General features: G+C 42.9%; 1 protein-coding gene and 1 long non-coding RNA gene across 7 annotated transcripts in view; both read right to left on the bottom strand.

Annotated features, from left to right (window-relative positions):
• Positions 1 to 19379, bottom strand: part of UNK (unk zinc finger) — a 44872-nt gene that overhangs the window by 25124 nt on the left and 369 nt on the right. For all 6 annotated transcript variants that reach the window (XM_030287208.4, XM_030287206.4, XM_030287204.4 and 3 more), the window contains exon 2: positions 1233 to 1442. In XM_030287208.4, coding sequence (XP_030143068.1) covers positions 1233 to 1442 — 210 coding nt within the window. The remainder of the gene's footprint in view (positions 1 to 1232; positions 1443 to 19379) is intronic.
• On the bottom strand, positions 9039 to 19315 carry LOC115497621 (uncharacterized). Its single transcript, XR_003963197.4, has 2 exons — positions 18727 to 19315; positions 9039 to 9593 (listed from the first exon to the last, which is right to left on the bottom strand). It is a non-coding gene; the product is annotated as an uncharacterized lncRNA (long non-coding RNA).

The following is a 19379-nucleotide window of genomic DNA, read 5'->3' on the forward strand; positions in this document are numbered from 1 at the left end:
AGCACCTTATTATTCAGGGCGAGTGGTTGCCAGAGATCTGGAAAAGTGCAAAGATGTGGGATAAGGAAGGACAACTACAAAACTACCATTTTAACTTGTTTTGTTTCCCCTTTCAGGCAGAAAAACAATCTACACTGAGAAATAAAAGAGAAATATAGCAAGACAGAATGAGTAAAGTTCAGATATTGCAGTGTTAAGGTAAAAATATAAATGAGCAAAGGTTCCTGGATGACAATGGCTTTCATTCACTGAGTTTGAGCCATGTATCAACCAGTAATCTAGAAGCCAAAGCCCACAAAAATCCCATTTCCAGCTCTTTCCAGATCTCTTCTAGCAAGGAAGAAAGTGTTGAAACTGAAGCCTCAGGCCTGAGGGACTATTCCATTCTATTGTAGTCACAAAAACTTTACATAAATCAAGTTGAAAAATAAGAAGTTTTGCCAATGAATAGCATTTTTGTATGTTTATACTGGCACCACAAAAGGGAACTGAAATTCCATCTTTTTACAGCATCTCTATAAAACACTGTCCATATTTGACCACAGTTTGGCTACATTATTTATCCCACATCTGTCACATGGCTGAAGTAATATTAGCAGGTTAACCCCTTAATTGTTGGGTCTGCCACACATACAGCAGAAAGATTTGCGGTTTTTCCCCAGTTAAATCTGAAGTCATGGGGAGAGAACACCCAGAAAACCCAAACTCTTCCTCATACTGCCTTTTTCTCGGTACCTCTCCGTTTTCTACTGGCTTCTTAAGAGTTCAGAAAGACAAAATAAACTGATACGAGTTAAAAAGCTGAGACATAACTCAGGGGGCAGACTGGAGGACAAAGTTCCTCCTGTTTCTTCAATCTGTGAAAAACTAAGTTACCCTGATAGTGAGCAAGAGCTGAGAGTCAGGGGCTTAGAGAACAGAGTGTTTCCAAACTCATTTGTCTCATTGAGCTGTTTTTCCCATCTCAGCTTTGCTGAAGATGCTGAAGCTCGTGAGCACAGTGAGTTCCCAAGAGCTGAATTCCCATCTCAGTCACCCTCAGTGCTGTCTCTGCAGCAGGCCTGGAGCACACAGGCTGCTATTCCAGATTTTACATCTGGTCTCATGTTACGTATGTGACAAAGCTGCTTTACTGCTGACTTGCCTCATCTCTACAAGAACCGGCTGGAATCATCACCTGGCCTGATCCCAAACGCCTAATGCCTGAAAAGCAGGGTGCAGCCTTTACTCACTCATCTCCTTCGGGGCAGATTCCCGTGGTCTCGTCATACTTGGTGCAGTAGATGTCGGGGCTGTAGTTGAAGGTGCCGTCGCGGCGGCGGATGGACCTGCGCCGGCGCTGGTTGACAAAGTGCCAGTGGAAGCAGGTGTAGGGCCGGTGCTGAGTGCACTTGTGCTGCACGAAGAGCGGGCACTGCTCCGTGCGGAACTCCTTCAGGTACCTGCGGGGACCGGGATGTCAGCACCGGGATCCAGCCCCCGCAGAGCCCCGTGCCCATCACGGAGGTGCCCTCCCTGCTCCCCTTCCCAGGATGGAGGCTGGGAGCTGCCGGTGTTTGTAATGGCAAGATATCCATTACACACAGGAATGTAACACGAGCTGAAATCACTTTCTGTCAGGATCGTTTTTGAAGAGGCTTAGGAAACATTTGTGAGAAAACAGAACTCTTAAGTACCTTTCTATCCCTTTCTAAATCTGTGACCTATCTGAGCAAAAAGAGGTTTCCCTCCTACATGTTCAGTTACAAAAAAAAAAAACCCAACAAAAAAACCCCAGTAAAACCCCCAAATAGAATACACTTGAGTCACATTTAAAGCTTCAAGTTACTGAGAAAGAAAGACTTTTAAAAGACTCTTATGTCTTATCCTCCTGGTTTAGCTCTTCTTTGTCAGTACATGCTCACTTATGAAATAAAAATTAACCAATTTCTCTCTTGCAGTCATATGAATTCAGATCTCAGTCTTGCAAAGTGGGGTAACTATCCTCAAACTCCCACATATTTATGCTGCTTTAATTTTAATATGTAATTCCCTGAAAGTACATGGCTTCTTTTATCCTGAGAACTAAAGAAGTCACAAGCTTTTATTTGTGACACTAATAACAGTCTCTAAACCCAGATTGTAGAGGATTACAAAATGGTTTAGATCAACATAATGATCTGACTGTGATCTGTGTGTAGGTGCTTACAAAATCCACACTGCTGAAACCCATGGGCTGCCCTGTATTTACAGGGAACATCCAAACAGCTCCAGGAGCTCAGACCCGAATCCCACCAAGTTCGGTCTCAGAGGCACATTCAGGAACAAGGCAGAAAACCTGGAGCATTCTGGTTTCTTATGTTTAGAGGTCAGTGTAAACAGCGAGGACCAAGATTTGTAGGTCAAAAAAAAATACAACTATTCTGCTGGAAGCAACAGGGTGATATAACAGCAGATTCGGACTCATTTTAAACTGCGTATGTACTCCAAGGCAACAAAAAGGAGTGCAGGAATTCATTCCCATGTCAGACAGTCTTTATCTCCTGTTTCTAAATAAATGGAAAGATGTCTGATGCCGAAAGACGTATTTACAGATAATATCACAGTGCTAGGCTCATTCTGAAAGCAACATCTGTAAATAAAGCCTCCTTTCCTCTTTACCCCAGCTGAGGGGAAAGCCTCAGGAAAATGCACAGATTTAACCGAAGTGGTTTTATTTGCTTGCTATGAAGAGACAGTATCAGTGGCAAGAGTTTTCCTACATTGGATTTTGCAAACATGAAAGAATAAAAGCTCTTCCTCTTCTTCAACCTCTAAATACGTGAGATTTGCAGGTTCCACTGCCTGGGATCTGCGAACACCGAGGGCTGGAAGCCTCTGCAGCCGGCTGTAAACCCTCCTCTACCCAAGCCCATCTGTCCTCTGCAATCCAGAGTGGCTGGAACACTAATTGCACTTGGGGCCAAGGCTTAACAGCAGAAGAAGCAGAGCCAGCTGCACAACCAGGTATGCTCCTTTTCCCATTTGAAAATCCAGCTCTGTTCACGTGGAGATCCCTACTTCAGCCACAACAGCAATTAATCTGGAAACTGAAAGCTGCGGTTAATTAATCCATTCTCAAAAAGCTTTCGAAGTTGTCGGACCAAATAGTTGTAGAAGATAGAATTCCACAGATTATTTTATCTTATCTGCGCTCTAAGAAGACTTGGAACAAAAGTGACTGTAACAACATTTTGGTTAGAAAGTGAATTAAGTAACCTTAAGCAGGACGATGCTGTCCACAGATGATACAATCACCAACCAGTCGTTTCCACTTACACACCTCCACGTACACCTTAGAGACACAAGATTTGTGTTACTCCCATTTTACACCTTAGAGACACAAGATTTGTGTTACTCCCATTTTACACATGGACAAACGGCAACACAGCTGGCTACGAGCCCCAGGCACCACACAGAAACCAGAATCCCAGAGACAAACCGAGAGCATTTTAACTCCTCCATCCTCACCCTGGGCTGGGCTTAAGTTCAAGAACAGCATCCTGAACCTCCTCAGTGCTCTGGAAAATAAGGGGAGATACCAGGTTTACACAACCTGAGTATTGAGCCCAGCACTACATACTTATAATAGGCCCAAATGAAACACTTAAAAATCTGAGAGTTTAACAACTCCACAATCAGCTGAGCTGAAGCTGCTTCCCTTCAGCAGGGAAGTTTAAAAACATACACACTGACTAGGGATTTCGGTCTCTAGTGTCTCAATTGTTGCTTAAGAGTATTTGAAAATTAATTGCATTTCATGGTTGGCTAAACTCCCTGGAGAAACATTTATTGTAATGTTAATGAGAGATAATTACATAAGTAAATGGTTCACCTGAAAAGTGTTTAACACCTAACTTGCTTCATCAGAAAGTCGTTCCTTAATGGTCTCTATTAAATAAATGATGTCTCACTCTTAATTTCAAAGCAAGTACTGCAAACAAGTACCACTGAGCATTAACTGTGCACAGTCACCTCTGCAACAGACCCAACTGAGGGAAGGAGAGTTGTCACATTAACTCAGTCATTTCAAGCTTTTCAATAACTGCTTTGGGTTCTCCTTTTTTCCAAGCCACTACAACGTTTTAAATCACCCTCCTCCACAATAGCCTGAATGGTAAATTGCCTTGCAGCCCTTTATTTTCTTGATCCATGAAGTGAGTTTTGGCTCCTCTGGGAGAACACAGACCACTCAACCAGCCACTTAGTATTAAAATATATAAAAGGCCTCTAAAACCACGTGTGTTTTGGGAACACAGAGAGGATACAGAGCCTGCACCACCGCAATGTGATGTCTCAAATCAGAAAGCCATTAATATTTCAGGAGCCTCTTTGCAAAGGCCCTAAACAAAACAGAGAGAACACTGTCATGACAGATCCTTCTGGTGTCAATAGTCTCCATAGTTTTGTTTTTGCTTTTTTTTTTTTCCCAGAACAGATGAAAAAAGGAATTTCAGAAGGACCCTCAAAGCTGAAAACACATTGATGACTGGTACACATTTCACAGCATGTCAGTCAAACACTGTGTCTGTACAGGAACAGGAAATCCAGCAACGATAACTTGCATTTCTCAACTCCTCTCAGGAAACTCTACAGCCCTCACTTGAGGGGCAGAAGAATTATTACCCCTATTTTATACTGGAGCTACTTCCATATTTATTTTGTAAAAAAGTACATATATGTTGTATTTTCATACCCATATAATTTTTAGAAAGTGGAAAGCACACAGCACTGCCTTCTGATACAACATTAACATCAACAGCAACATCCAGATTCCTGGAGGAAATGTTACCATTTATGAGCCCTAGTAAACAAGATGAATGTAATTCTAAACAAACAGGACAAGAACAATGCAGCTGAAAGTCCCCAGGCTAAGCTGAACTTGCTATCAAACAGGATGGACGCTGCTGGAAATATAAGGTTTTTTCCCTAGGAAGACAAGAGGAGAGGTTCTTGGAGTAGTTTTAGGAACTCCCAGAGACCAACAGGAGCAGCAAAGCATTAGAAAAACCTCAGTGCAACTTTGCTGAAATTCTACTTCCTCTGGGATGAGGGAAGGGGCAGAGATTATTCTGCAATTATTTACACTAGTGGGGAAGTGCTCACTGTCTTTAATTGCCAGTAACAGCTTGAGTCTTCAGGGCAGGGTAGCAAGTCTGCAGCATGGAATTGCAGGAGTTCCCCCTCTGCCCTGGAGGAATGGAGCAGGAACCTGCTCTGGGAGCTGCATGGAAAAAGATAGGTGCAGTGGGGGAAGAATTTAAAAATTCAAACCTAGGAAAAAGGAGGAAAAAAAACAAAGCGAGAACCCAAGAAGAATTTTTAACCGAGAAGTTTCATTTTTATCCTCCACAATTGCAGCTGTGTCCTGGTTCCCCTCCTTGCCACCTAGTGCAGAGATCTCCTGCTTTTCTGCAGCTTTTCTGATTCACACTGGTGTGCTCAAGCAGCTTGGGATGAGAGGATTCCTGCATCCATCCTGCTTCCAGGGCTGCATTTTCCTGTCAAACTTGACCCTAGTTACACATGAAGTGGAGAGAACTCAGTTCAGGAAAATGTGCTGCTAATGCACAGCTAAGCTCCAAATTCCTCATAAAAGCCTTAACCCAAAGCTCCCAGAAATCACTGGAAGATGCACACTGATGCCAAGATAGCCTCTGCTTTGTAACAGAGGGATCAGAAAGACCAGGGAGAGAAACAATACCAAGGAACAAGGAAATGAAAAGATTAAAACCAACTCCACAAAACTCTTGCAGCTTCTGTGATGCAAAGCCAGGCTCTGCTTTACTTCCAACATCCCTCGCACTGTTTGACATCTTTATGTAGGTCCCAAGACGAGCTTCTCTCCTTTGCAGCCCTTCTTGCCCTTCCAGATCAACCCCCTGTCTGCCCAAATTCCTCCTGGACCCAAAGAGAGGCTCACAAACAGGACCTGCACCTTCTGCAGCAGAATGACAGCAGGGAGAAAACCATGAGATAACATAACCATGATAGTCTGGCTAATCCAGCCCAGGACAATGTAGGGCAGCAGTGAGATCTAACACCACCATCATCTACATTCCACACACGGGTGGGGGTGTGTTTACACCCCTGAACTCTGCTGTGGCACCTGGGGAAAGGCCTCTGCTGAGAGGCTGTGGCAGCACTGCTAGTCTGCTATCACACCAGTGTAAACTACGAGTGGCTTTTACACCAGGTCCTCACTCAGGGCACAGGCACTCCACAGCTGCTCCTGGGTCACAGCAAACCAGCCCAGGTCTGGGATGTTCCTGTGAAGCCTGCTGTGGGCACTGCACTTCATTATTAGCATTAATATTAGAAATTACTAGTTCAGGGCTGTATAGAGATTCTTAGCCACTTGTCCAGTAGAGGCTCCAGAGGCAAATCTAACAAGAAATCTACAAATTAATTTTTAGGTTGTGTGTTTCGTCTTGGGTTTTGGTTTAGGTTTTTTTTTTTTTTTCCTGTTTTGTTCTGTTTTTTTCTTCAAACCAAGTCTTACACTCCTGATAAGATCTCAGATATCAGGGAGAAAATGCTCTTCTGCCATTACCACTTATTTTAGTAATGTGTGCCTTCTCTCGAAGTATTACACTGGCAAAAATGCCATTTCACTGGCACAAAAGTACACGGCAATGCTGGGGACATTTGCTGGCATTTTTCTATCAGTCATGTCCTGCTGTTTCAGACAGGACTGCATGAGGCCATGGACCTCTCTGTAAAGTCTCAGGTGGTCTTAGTTCATATCCTTCCTGAAAAATGCAGTCTGAGAGGTCACTGCTCTCAGCTGCTCATCAGCTTTCCTCCTCTGGAAGCTCTGAGTGGCACTGATCTGTCCAGACAGCAGGATGGAGAAAGTTTTCCTAATTCAGGGCTAGGAAAGGTTAAAAAAAAAACAACCCAAAACCAAACACACACACACACACACATATATATATATATATATATATATATATATCCCACCAGCTTCACTTAAAAATTTAAAATAGTGTTTTGAGCTAACACAGATAAAATTATCTGAAGCAAACCAGGGTGTGCTTATCCAACAGACTGCCTGCTCAGTAGACAGCATTGCAAAACCCAGGAGAAAATATCTAACTATAGATATTGATATTTCTAATTCAATAATGCTTATCTTTTGGGAATATTTTCAAAACTGCTATTTTCTTCTTAAGCTCAGAGAGCCACCCCAACACAAGAGGAAAAGAGCTGTCCATATTAAATCAGCTCTCTAAATTCATTTCACCCTCATAAAATTTTATTGCAAAAGATGATATCAGACACACTTTAAGTAAGAAACCCATGACTCAATTATTTTCTTTTACTGAACTGTGGTATTCCAATTGAAATGAGTCAGTGGTGCATGACAGAATCTACTTATTCCAACAGGATACTCAATAAAAATCCTACTAATACACCTTTCATTTTACATATTACTGATAGAGAAAACCCATGATATGCAGCTCTGACATTGCTCAGGAGATTTTGTTCTTGGGGCAAGGGAGATGTTTCAGAAAAGTGAGATAAAAACAGGGAGTTAAAGAATAGGATTATTCCAAAATAACTTGGAGAGTTTTATACCAGCACTCACGCAATGTCTTAGGAAATGCTGGCATTTCAACACAAAGCTTACTTAAACTCTCAAGATTTCTTGGAATTTAGGAGGAAAGATGTGAAATAACCGGACTTCATGGGAGTTGTAGTTCCTTGTTCATAGGGGTGGCACAAGTCGAGCCAGTAGCTGCAGACCACCAGCAGCCTGTTTTACAACTCTGCAAAGTTTAGTGTCCTTCTAGTAAGAGCAGAAGTTAAAAGAAGTCTGCTTCAATAAATATTTTTTACTGACTGGCAGATGTAATTTAATATTGAAACAGAGCCTCACATGAATCACTGTTGAATATGAAACAAAAACAAACATGTTTAGCAGCAATCTTCAAAGTTTTAATCATAATTTTGGGGAAAATTCTCATTAAGTTCTACCAGAAATCTGTGTCGAGGCATGACCTTAAAGATCATCTATTCCCAACCTCTTGCCATGGGCAGGGATGCTCACCCACTAGATGAGGTCAATCAGCTACAGTGGCTCACCAATACTGGATATTTCTCCTTTCACCATTTAATGATATTTAGAAAAATAACATAATAGACCTGACCAAGCCCTCACATTTGACACACCAAGCTTTTTACATACACCATGCACCACTCAGCACAAAAGGCAAACATCTCTCTCAGGACATCACCACAACCATCAGTCCATCTGCCTCTCCACACCCTCAGCAGCCAGGTGCAGTTCTGTAAACCTTGAAAAGATTAGAAAGCATTTAAATCTAAAAGAAAAATATATGGATCGCTTTATAAAAACAAAAGACTGACTGTGAATGTGAGGAAGGAGAAAAGGATGAGGAAAAAGTTTCAGTAAGCTCAGATCTGTCAAGAAGATAGACTTCACATGCCTCAGTGTTTTCTTTATCACCTAAATAAATTGAACCATCAACTGGAAAAAGGTCACACAGCAGACAGCAGTGTGTGATTTTAAAGCTGTTAGATTTCCCCTCCTCCATTAGAGCTTGACAACAATGTCAGTCTAAGGGCAAATAAAGAAAGTGAGAGTTGGAGAGACTTATTTCAGATGCATAGAGTTGGATTTGTTTGGCTGTGGAGGTTTTTTTGTTTTAAGACTTCATATAACTCATTGTGTACCTCAGTGGTCAAAATGACAGCTGCTCACATCCATAACCCATTGCTCCCCCAGCTTTTGTTGTCGAAGTAGGTAGGCAGCACTCAACTCTTCCATCTTCTCAGCATCTGAATGACTTAGCAAGCAAAGTTAAACTGGATGCTTCCAAAAAAAAAAAAAAAAATGGAAATGCAGAGCATACTGCAGAAGGTAAAATACAAACTAACCAGACTACAGGAAACTGAGGATAACACACCAAAATGCACCCAGTCACATTCAACAGCAACCTGATCCCTACTGGAGCTCCATTTCTGCATTTCAAAGGAGACCACAGGCTAGATAAGAATACAGTGAATTTATTTCAGCCATGATGGATGAATTTTATATTACCAATACTTCATAGATAACTGAGTGACTGTAAAAGTTCAGGCTAAAAATAACACATGTTGGCAACTATCAGAAACCATCAGGATATTTTTCAATTAGAAGGAAAAAGGCAGAGAAACAGTTGTGCCTTGTCTACACTGAAAAATGAAGGGAAAATAGAGAAGCGTGGTGCTGGCCCATCATGGGAAGACAGATTTGCACCAGCTTCAGGCAAAACATTGTTCAGTTTCCACAGTTATAGCAAAAATGGCTTTGTTTGGAGAGAAATGCCACACTGCAGTCGAGAAGCTCATCAACACTCTGTCCTGATGAGGAACAAAAATCAAGGCTTTCAAGCCAGAGCTCACTTGATAAAACACACATTTATCACACTTGTGAGCAGCCAAGACATGAGCTCCACGAGTCACAACCGTGTTTCTGTCCGTGGGTGATGGGGAAGAGGTGCTTGCTCAGACTTCCCAGGAGCTGTGCATCCTTTGCTTGGCACCCCTCGAGCTGTGCCACTCAAAACCTGACAAATAAAGCAATTCGAGTCATTTTTTGGTGGCATGCTGTCTTTTAAAAAGCAGGCACTTGTTGCATCAGCAGACCATGAAATGTATATAACCAAGTAATAATAAAATCCATTTCAAACACAAGTATTTGTTTACACAGAGCTTTCACCTTTTTAATTAAAACAACCCAAGCATTGGCAAAGGCAAACAATTAATGGCATTACATTTCAGATGCATTTCCTTAAAAGCCATTCACTAAGATCCAGAATTCTGCATAAAGCCTTGAACTTACATTTACATTTCCTTGAGTTAGTTATCCCTTTTTTCCCAAATTACTTGGCAATGAATATGCATTAGACATGACCTCAAAATTAATTCAATATTTAGGCAGTTCATGCAATGTTTTAAATACACAGCCCATTTTCCAAGTTTAAATGACATATTTGCAATTTGATACCTTTAGTTGATGTAAACTGTGGCTAAAGCACGTTTTCCTGTTTTCAAACATGGATCACCCCGATTGAGACAACCCTCATCCCTCTCTGGGCTGGTTTTTGCTCCACAAGTGTTTAGTTGTCATTAATCCTTCCCTACAGCACCTGTTTAAGTGCTGAGTCTATGAAAACAGGATCATATGGAAATAATTATTTTTCAGTAACGTGGGCTGAGCCTGTTGCAGGGCAAACACTGGAGCTCACTGCATCCAGACAGCTGCACACTGCTGACATTGTCAGCACAATATACCAGCATATGCTTAAATATGAACAGTTAAATATTTTACTACTAATTACTTCAAAAAACATCCATCTCCAGACTTATCTATTATGGTCATTTATTCAGGTTATAGCCAGGTAAATTTTCTCTCTTATATTAACTCATATATTAACTTTTATTATCTCATCTCTCATGGATGGGATGGATGATGCCTCTTTATCCCAGAGTTAGTGTTTGTAGAAGGTAGAGCCCAAGTGTGGTTAACACACACCAGGCTTGGTACAACAAATTAAAGTCTGAAAAATACCCTGATGTCCTGTGCTGTAAAAATTAAAGTTCCAATTTCCAGCAAAGGTTTTTTCCACACTGTACTTCTCTCACCGCCGATTCAAGCACTAACAAAGCCTACTCAAGGCTTACAACTGTAGAAATACCAGGGAAGGCTGGGAACAGGGCTGGGCTGTTTGAAAACTTGTGTTACTCACTCTGCTAGTTCCCTAAAACAAAACATCCCACATGCAAGAATTCATAATGGCCAATTCAGAAAAAATATTATTTCCATAGAAGCCGTTCCACAGCTCAGGCATTCAGCTGCAGATTGTTATGAGCATTTTTAGCCAGCTAAGCCTCAACATCTTGTCTCACAAGGGGAGCTTTGGAAACAGAGCACAGTAGCCTTCCCTCTCCTGGCCATGCCAAGACCCTCATGATTTAACACACAGCTCATAGATCAGCTGCAGCCCCACACTCATAACAGTTTTAAGACAGAACATGAGCTGTTTGAAGGGCTATATTTACACAGGACCAAAACCAGACAACCAAAGTTCCACATGACATGACAGCTCTATAGTGCTCCCACCCAGCCCAATCTCCATTGGAAATTAAATAGCATCTGCTTCTTCTCAGGTTAAACACCAACCAGATTTGCACCAGCCTCTTTGGAAAGGTTTTCATTTGTGAACAGACATTTTCTGCTGTGAGTTTGAAACAAAACATGGTGATTATCTAACAAGCATGAACCTGCATCCATAACCCCCGTGCCAGCACAAAGATAAAAGCCAACCCTTATGGTTATTTTGAAGAATCAATGTTAACCATTCAATCGATTTTTCTTTTCCGCTCAGCACTCAAATCAGACTTCATCTGTGCCTGCTGTGGCCCAGTGGACTCAATTTCAACACTGCACACAGAAGGCACACCTCTGAATAAATGTCCTGCACACTCTGGTGTCCAAAGAAGCTCCACTGCATAGTGACACCAGCTCTCCTCCAAGGGGAAAGCAGGCAGACTATGCCATAGCCTCGAATTTCTCACTTCTAATCAATGCACTGATAAATCTGGTGGCACTCTCATGGTATTTTAAATGTGTAAACAATAATATTTTTTGTTGCTGTAAAGCTGCACAGTAGTCCTCAGGCATCTGCTGTTTGTATTTCTGCTATGACAGTAACAGTCAAGCGCCATCAATGAAAACTCATGGTCTGTTGAAAATTTAGAGAAAAAAAAATCACCTCAGAGTATACTGGGTATGGACTGAGAGCTTCTTTTTGAGCTGTGGTGACACGCTGAAGACAAAAGATAACAAATAATACTGACTTTAATTTTTTTTTTTCAGATATTCGTAGAATACTGACTGTAATTCCTTAATACTGACTTTAATTCTCTTTTTTTTGGCAGATATTCGTATTTGCAGCCCTTCATAGAATGGCTTGAGTTGGAAAAGACCTTAGAGATCATCCAATTCCAACCCCCAAGTTCTGGTTCCAAGTTCAACCAGAATAGTTTGAAAAAACTAATTCCCTTTTCATATGGCCATGGCTGCATGTTAATCAAAACAAATTTTAGTCATACAATGATAAAAAGCCAGCCCACCTTAATTTCCTAGCTGCACTTAACAGTGTCATCAGTCTTAGGAAGGCAGTGTATGCTTTGCTGAAATGGATTTGCCATTTTGACCAACAGATAGTTGGAGATGGTATGAGATTTTTCTCATTTGACCACAAATTCAGTGCAAGTTTCTTCTCTGCCACTGTTCTGATAACTTCATTCAATTAAATGTCTCTGACTTCTAACAAGAGATATGAAGCAGGCCAGTATTGAGCATTTCAGTGATCTGACTCTTTTATTGCCATCACTGCACTTTAGCACTTAAAATTGCTTAAAATATTTATTTTCAATAAAACCTAGAACTTTCCTTGTTGTAACAATCACCTCCTAAACCTGAATGAATACTACAGCAGGGTGAGGGTCGGTGAGTCAGAAGCTGCACCAGAACTAAAAGAGAGAAGGAATTGTTGGTATTCATTTCAAGGGAACATTCATTCCAACTGATATTTCAAATGTCAAGCTGGTATTAACTGCATCAAGCACTGATCAAAATACACAAGACAAGAGATTGCTGAGAAAATTATCACAAGCATCTAAATTGGCTGTCATCACTAGGAGTTTGGGAAGGTACAAGCCTTTAGCATCTCCCTCTGCACCCTTCTGCTGAGGCTCCGTGTATTTGATGGCCTGATATAAAAGACAAACTCTCTCTCAATAAATTAGAGGGGACAAAAGGTAGCTAAGAAATAGCACTTGCTCCACAGCCTGCTGGCACATGACTGCCCATTGATTTAGGACACTGGGGGGGGAATTGCTGCTTGGCTCTGTGCACACACAGCTTTCAGGAACAGCCCTGTACCTGATTTGCTGAATGTTACAGAAAGTTTATAGAGTATATAAATTCTTTATAAGATCGAAACTGCTGTGATTTACTCCCTCTAATAATTCAGAATTTCACCAAAATCCAGTTTAAAGTGGAAACTGATACAATATTAAAAATCAATGACAATTAGACCCCAAAAAAAATCTTAGCTAAAGTGATGTAGGTGATTCCTGGGCAAAGGGACCAGGTAACTTCTCACCATCTCTTTCAGCCTATTTCTGCTGCTATCAAAAACACTGAAGTTTTTAAAAGCAGAAAGTTAATGGAAGGAACAAAACCCCTCCTCAGCATCTTCTGAAAGTGAACATGGCTCTTCATGTCCTGACAAGCAGGTTTCCACGAGCCTCAACACAGCAATTAAAGATATTATTGCCTCTTTATTTTGCTCCTCTCTCGGAAATTACAGCTCCTTTCCCAGGGACCACAGAAGGGCTGTGTCCCTGCCCAGGCTCAGCCGGGCGCATTAACACAGTCCCCAGTGACAGCTCATGCTAATATGCCACACAATAAGTGTGATTAACGGATGTCCTGACACATTCCCTCCTGCCACGCTGTCACAGGGACAGGGACACGCAGCAAGCAGCCAGGCAGGGATGCTGGAACACACTGCAGGAGGATTTTCCCGAGGACACAGGTCAGACCCCTTGGAACAAGCAGGATCAGTGCTTCAGCTGCTCCCAGAAGATAGTAAAACCTTTTTTTGGAAGAAGAATAGCTCTAAAGACAATAAAATGTTGGAATTCCAACAGAATGATCCTTAAAATAAAGCCATATGATGTAAAAAATACTAGACAACACATAAACTTACAAAATGAGAAAAACTGATATAATGGGAGACCAAGGTCTGAGGATTTTAGGATCACAGAATAAATGGAATTGGGAGGGATCTACAGAATCAGCAAGTCCTAGATGTTCTAGAACAATTATTAACCTTAACATTGCCTCCCATGCCACAAAGAAACTATCCTGTATGCTAATGTAAGCAACATATAATCATCAACATAATACTTTTTATTACATGAAAAATTAAAGAACCATCTTCCACATTGAAATAATTCTTCACCATTGAACCCCTCTCCTCTCTCACTGAGTTTTGGATTTTTGGAACACCAAACCTTGCCAGACCAAAACTAATTCTGAGAATGTCACAGCAGTACACGAAGCTTTTTGCTCTGCAAAATATTGATATGACACCTCTAGAGCAGTTATCCATATGTGAATTCCCTGTCAGACCGATATCCAGAAGTACTCAAGAAATAGGAATGCAGCAAGCAAACCACAGGTCCAGCCCCACTTCAATAGGAGGGAAAAACTCCTTTTTGCCCCAAAATATTTGGGGCACAGATTGGGCCCAAATGCCCTCGCCAGTCCCTGTCTCAAGCTGGAGCCTTTCAACACTCGGCCTTTGAAGAACCATAAAATCCAAAATGTTATTTTCAGCACATGTGTTCAGTGGTGAGAGCATACTGTGAAGGCAGCTCTTCCTGTTCACACTCCAGCACTTTATATTTCCAACTTCCTGTAACTATTCACACTTCCTAATAACAGCTGGCAGCGGACATGCATTCAGCAAAGTTCACACAGACTCAAAAAATACCAATAATAATAACCAGCTGATACTTTCCTGATAAGATGACATTTACAGGTAATGATGTAGTAGACCACTGGTAAATCCCAGGTTTAAAAGTATTGACTCACTCTGTGCTTTCCTAAGGGTGTTACCTTACACTGTATATAATACAATAATAACATAATCTATTATACATCGTATATGTTTTCTCCAAAAGTATTACCAAATCTGAAACCTAAAAACATCTGGGTTTCTTTTTGTTGTTTTTGTTTTCTGGGTTATTTGGGCTTTTGTTTGTTTGTTTGGGTTTTTTGTTTAAACAACAGGGCTAGTTTCTGTAACTTGTATAAGTCCATATCAGCTTATTGATCTAAGAGTTATCACCAGTAAAACCAAAGCAGAATTAGGGCAGCAGTTTGTTATTTTAAGAGTCCTGATGGTTTAAAAAGAACACAAAAGGTTTCTAAAAACAATTTCCAAAGCCTCAACTCATGCAGTAGGGTGTGAAGACCACCCAACTCAAGCAGATCAAATGTATAATTTAACACACTGTGCAGGCAGACGTTATGGGACCTGGAAAAGCAAACAGCAACTCTGAAAAATTGTTAGCTACACATCTGGTTTTTGGTTTTCTTCCCACAGACACTCAGTCTGCACCTTTGAGATCAGACATGTCCTGTTTGCTCTGCCAGTGGTAAGACGCTGTCCACTGATAAGGAGATAAGGATTACTCTCAGCTCCTACGGATGCTCCGAGGTGCATTTTTGAGTGCTGTTGGTTTTGAGTAAGAATTCACATGTACAATTTTGAGATAAGGCTTTAAATAAGCACACCTATGGTCTTGGTATTTTTACTTCTTCTTCACCCACATTTCCATTGCTGTCCTAATCTGAATTCCTATTTAAGGCCAAGAAACCACCAGACAAGGCACGATGCAGACACAAGAATGTCTCTGATTTCAGTTATATTTCAGTTATATATTACACCAGCTCAATTTTCATCCCCATTTACGATATCCTTCATTTGAGTCTTCTGGTCTTTCAATGCCTAAATGGCACCAGAATGGTTGCAAGACAAAGCTTGGGTGAGCACAAGCCAGCAGTCACTACAGCACAGTCCAGCCAGCCATGTGGATGCAGCTCCAGCGTGACTTACAGGCTATCAATCCTTCAGGAATTTCCCACAGTTCCTCTCCTTGTGCAAAAGGAAAGACAAGTTTTTTGCCTTTTATGCTGCAAAGGCATAATCACAAAACTTATCTTGATGCACTGCAAAAGAAGACAGGATGTGCTCCCAGGCATCTCACCCAGATCTCAAGTGAGGGTACAGCCGGTCAGGACACGGAACCCTGAAAGTCACTTCCAAGGGTGCTGCTCATATTTAAGATGGACACACTCAAGAGAAATGTCTTGAGTAGCAATGACTTGGGTTATGCACAAGAAATCTGTGTCCCAAAGAGTTTATCACCTAAATCAGAGTATTTTCAATGCTGCTTGTGAGCGTGTGTACTCTGAATGCTCCAGACTGAAAGGACTCTCTGTTTTTTTATTAAATGGGTTAATTTATCTCCACCTGAACGTTTGCTTTCCTGCAGAGTTATTAAATTGTCAGACTTTCAGGTGAATGCACAGTGAACAAAGGGCTGCTCCACTTTCACTTATCTAAATTCTGCCAGATCAATAAACACCCAAGCAGTGGAAACAATCTTTACAATTCACAATTAAGGCATCAAGCCTGACTGAAACCAACCACGCTGCCAGCAGCCAAACAGAGGAACCATACCAAAACAAAACTACCCCACAGCACTCTGTACCTACAGCTCCAGCGACTGAAAACTTGCTTTCAGTTTCTTCCAACTCAAGCTCTACCCACATGAGTAGATAGACATTAAAGCCAGAGGTACCTGCAGAAATAACATGCTAGACAGAGCTGAGAAACACTGCAAAACCAATCCTCAGCTGAGGTTTGACAGAGCCTACCCAAATGAAATCTGCTTCCCATCCAGCCCTGCAGAGCACATTACCCCAAGCTGATCCCAGCCTCCAGGAACCCCAGGAATGAGGCTGTCTCCCCTCTTTGTCCCCAGGAATACGCTGGTCTCATCCTGCTACGGGAGCTGCAGGATCACAAAAAGCAGCCACATGCAGGAACATCTAATCCAGCAACCCGGGGAGAACACAACAGCAGCACGGAGGATTTTGTTACCCACTCAGGTTCTACAAACGGAATACCAGATCCCCAGACAAGGAGCACGCCATCCATAATTAAACAGCAAACTTTGCCATCTACCAGCCACTTGTCTCCAGGAATATCCAGCTGCACACCACGACTGCTACCAAAGGACACAAATCATGGAAGTTCAGCCTCTTCTGCTAACTAAGTGACAAAGGTGTGAGAGAGCATCACCAGCTCTGTTTTTCCCACATTTTCTTTTGCTGCACATCTACAGTAAAAAGGCTTCCTGACAGAAAAATAGACACCTAAAGTATCTAAAAAATCTCATGCAAGTAACACCAAGAGTTTAGAAATTCACGCTAATACAGAAATTGGAACATTTCCTTACAAATACAACCAAAACTTTCTGAGAGATCCCCAGCACCAGATTGCCTGTCCCCAGGGAACAGCAAAGTATGCAGATAATTAAGCTTACTTGAGTTTACAACTTGCAACCTTCGTGTCATTTTATGGAAACAAACTGTATTTAAGGAAAAAAAAAAAAAAGGAAGAAAATATTTACATTTTGACAACATACAACTTGTTCACATGAGCCACCACCAAATAAGTTTCCATATGTTATCAGGAGGAGGTTTACAGTCTGATGTGACCCAGTGTACACATCCTAGACTTCCAAAGGATGGCTCACATCCCGCTGTCAGCACTCAGCAGCCCCCAAACCCATCTTTCACTTATGGTTATTCAGTTCCTCTGCAACTGTTTTCACTGAAGTATTTATAGCATCTATCTTCAAAACACAAGTTTTGCCCTCTGGAAAGGAGCTAATTGTACCACCAGCTTTGTTCCGCACTGTCCCATTTCCGTCCTCTTTCCCAATCTCCTCAATTTTTTGAAGTCTTTCTTCCTCTATTTTTCCTAATACTTGACATCCTTATTTCCACAGTCATGCTTAGCCAAGTTACCACCTCCACCTTCCTCTATCCAGTGTCCTCACTTTCTCAGCCTCATCTCCTTGTTTTCCTTCTCGCTTTTGACCGATTCTTTCTCCATCACTAGTGTCACTCCACCTCTACGGGCAGCTCCTCTTTTTCTCTACAGCAACATTCCCAGCAGACTCTCCCATGCCCATTTCCCCCATAAAACTGTCAAACTTGTAGACCACACCAGCAACTACACGAGTTCCCTAATGACCATGACAGGATCTTCACGATGACAATAAGGTCTGGAAGCACTCACTCTGTCACAGTATTCCAAACAGCCTGAAGGAAAGGGAGCCAGGTAGCCTCTGACCTCAGCAGCAGGCACACAGGTTGTATGGACCCATGCCTGTGGATTCCTCAAAGCTCTTTTTATTCCAGGTATCCCAGTGTGGATGCATTGAAGTCAACCACCAACCTTATGAAAACAGTAAATTAAAAGCACACAGAGCACACGTCTCACTTTGGGTGGGGGCATCGACACAAGCCAGAGATAGGAGTATTTGTAGGGTGTAAAATGATAAGGGCAAACGGCTCAGCACATGTATTTTGTTCACAAAGAACAGTTCCAAACTTTTGTCTTTTAAGGACACGGAACACAGGACCTATTTCCAGCCATACCATCCATCACCAGCCCACTTCATAAAGATAATGCTCGCTCCCAATCCGTTATCCCTATGGCACAAGAGGATGGGAATGAGGATGGGAATATCATCCCCACAACCTCCAGCTCCAACAACTGATCACAGGCCAATTTCACACAGCTCCAACAGGTTGTGTTTTCTTGGGACAATGAGTGAAGCAGTGTTTTTTGGTTAGGAAAGACATATTGCAGCAACAAGGGACAACCCGTAAGGGAGTGTCTCCAGGGATGGAGGTGACACACAACACCGGTGTGTCCTGCACAGCCAGATCGCACCTGCGCAGGGCCAGGAAAAGCAGGAACGGGGCAAATGCTTGTCCAGATTTCAATGTAATTCTTCCAAGGGGGATATTCCACACACCTGTGTCATTGCCATATTTATCTCCCTGGAGAGGGACCCGCTCCATCACCAACCACCGAAGCTGTGACCCTGCGGAACTGCTGTCACCTCACACTTCCCTCCACAGGTGACAAGGAACACCCGGGACTGCTCAGGGGATGGAGGACAGGAGTGACAGCTCACCAAAAACCTCAACCCCTCAAAGCCCCACGAGGTGACAGGCGGAGGAACGGACCCCCACCCTGGGCAGGGGTCAGGGCTGGGGACGCGGGGCTCCCCTCACACCCCGTGGGGCCGGGGTGTCACCAGAGCGGCCTTAGCGTTGGTGGAGGGACCAGGGCTGTGACAGGTCCCCTCACCCGCCGCGGAACGGATCGGGGGTGTCACCGGGGGGTGCCCTCACATCCCGGGGGATCGACCCCCACTCCAAGCGGGGGTGTCACCGGTGAGGGAGGGAGCGGCGGCGAGGGGCCGGGGGTGTCACTGATGAGGGAAGGAGCGGCGGGCGAGGGGCCGGGGGTGTCACCCGGGGGTCCCACCGGGGCTCGGGGGTCCCCTCAGCGGCGGGGGAGGCGCGGCGGCCCCGGTGCATCACGGGGGTTTGGCGGGGGGGGGGTCGCTGATCCCCCGCCCCTCCCTCTCCCCCCGCCGCCCCCGGCCCGCGCCGGCCCAGG

The sequence above is a fragment of the Taeniopygia guttata genome, chromosome 18, assembly GCF_048771995.1.
Source record: "Taeniopygia guttata chromosome 18, bTaeGut7.mat, whole genome shotgun sequence".
NCBI lineage: Eukaryota > Metazoa > Chordata > Aves > Passeriformes > Estrildidae > Taeniopygia > Taeniopygia guttata.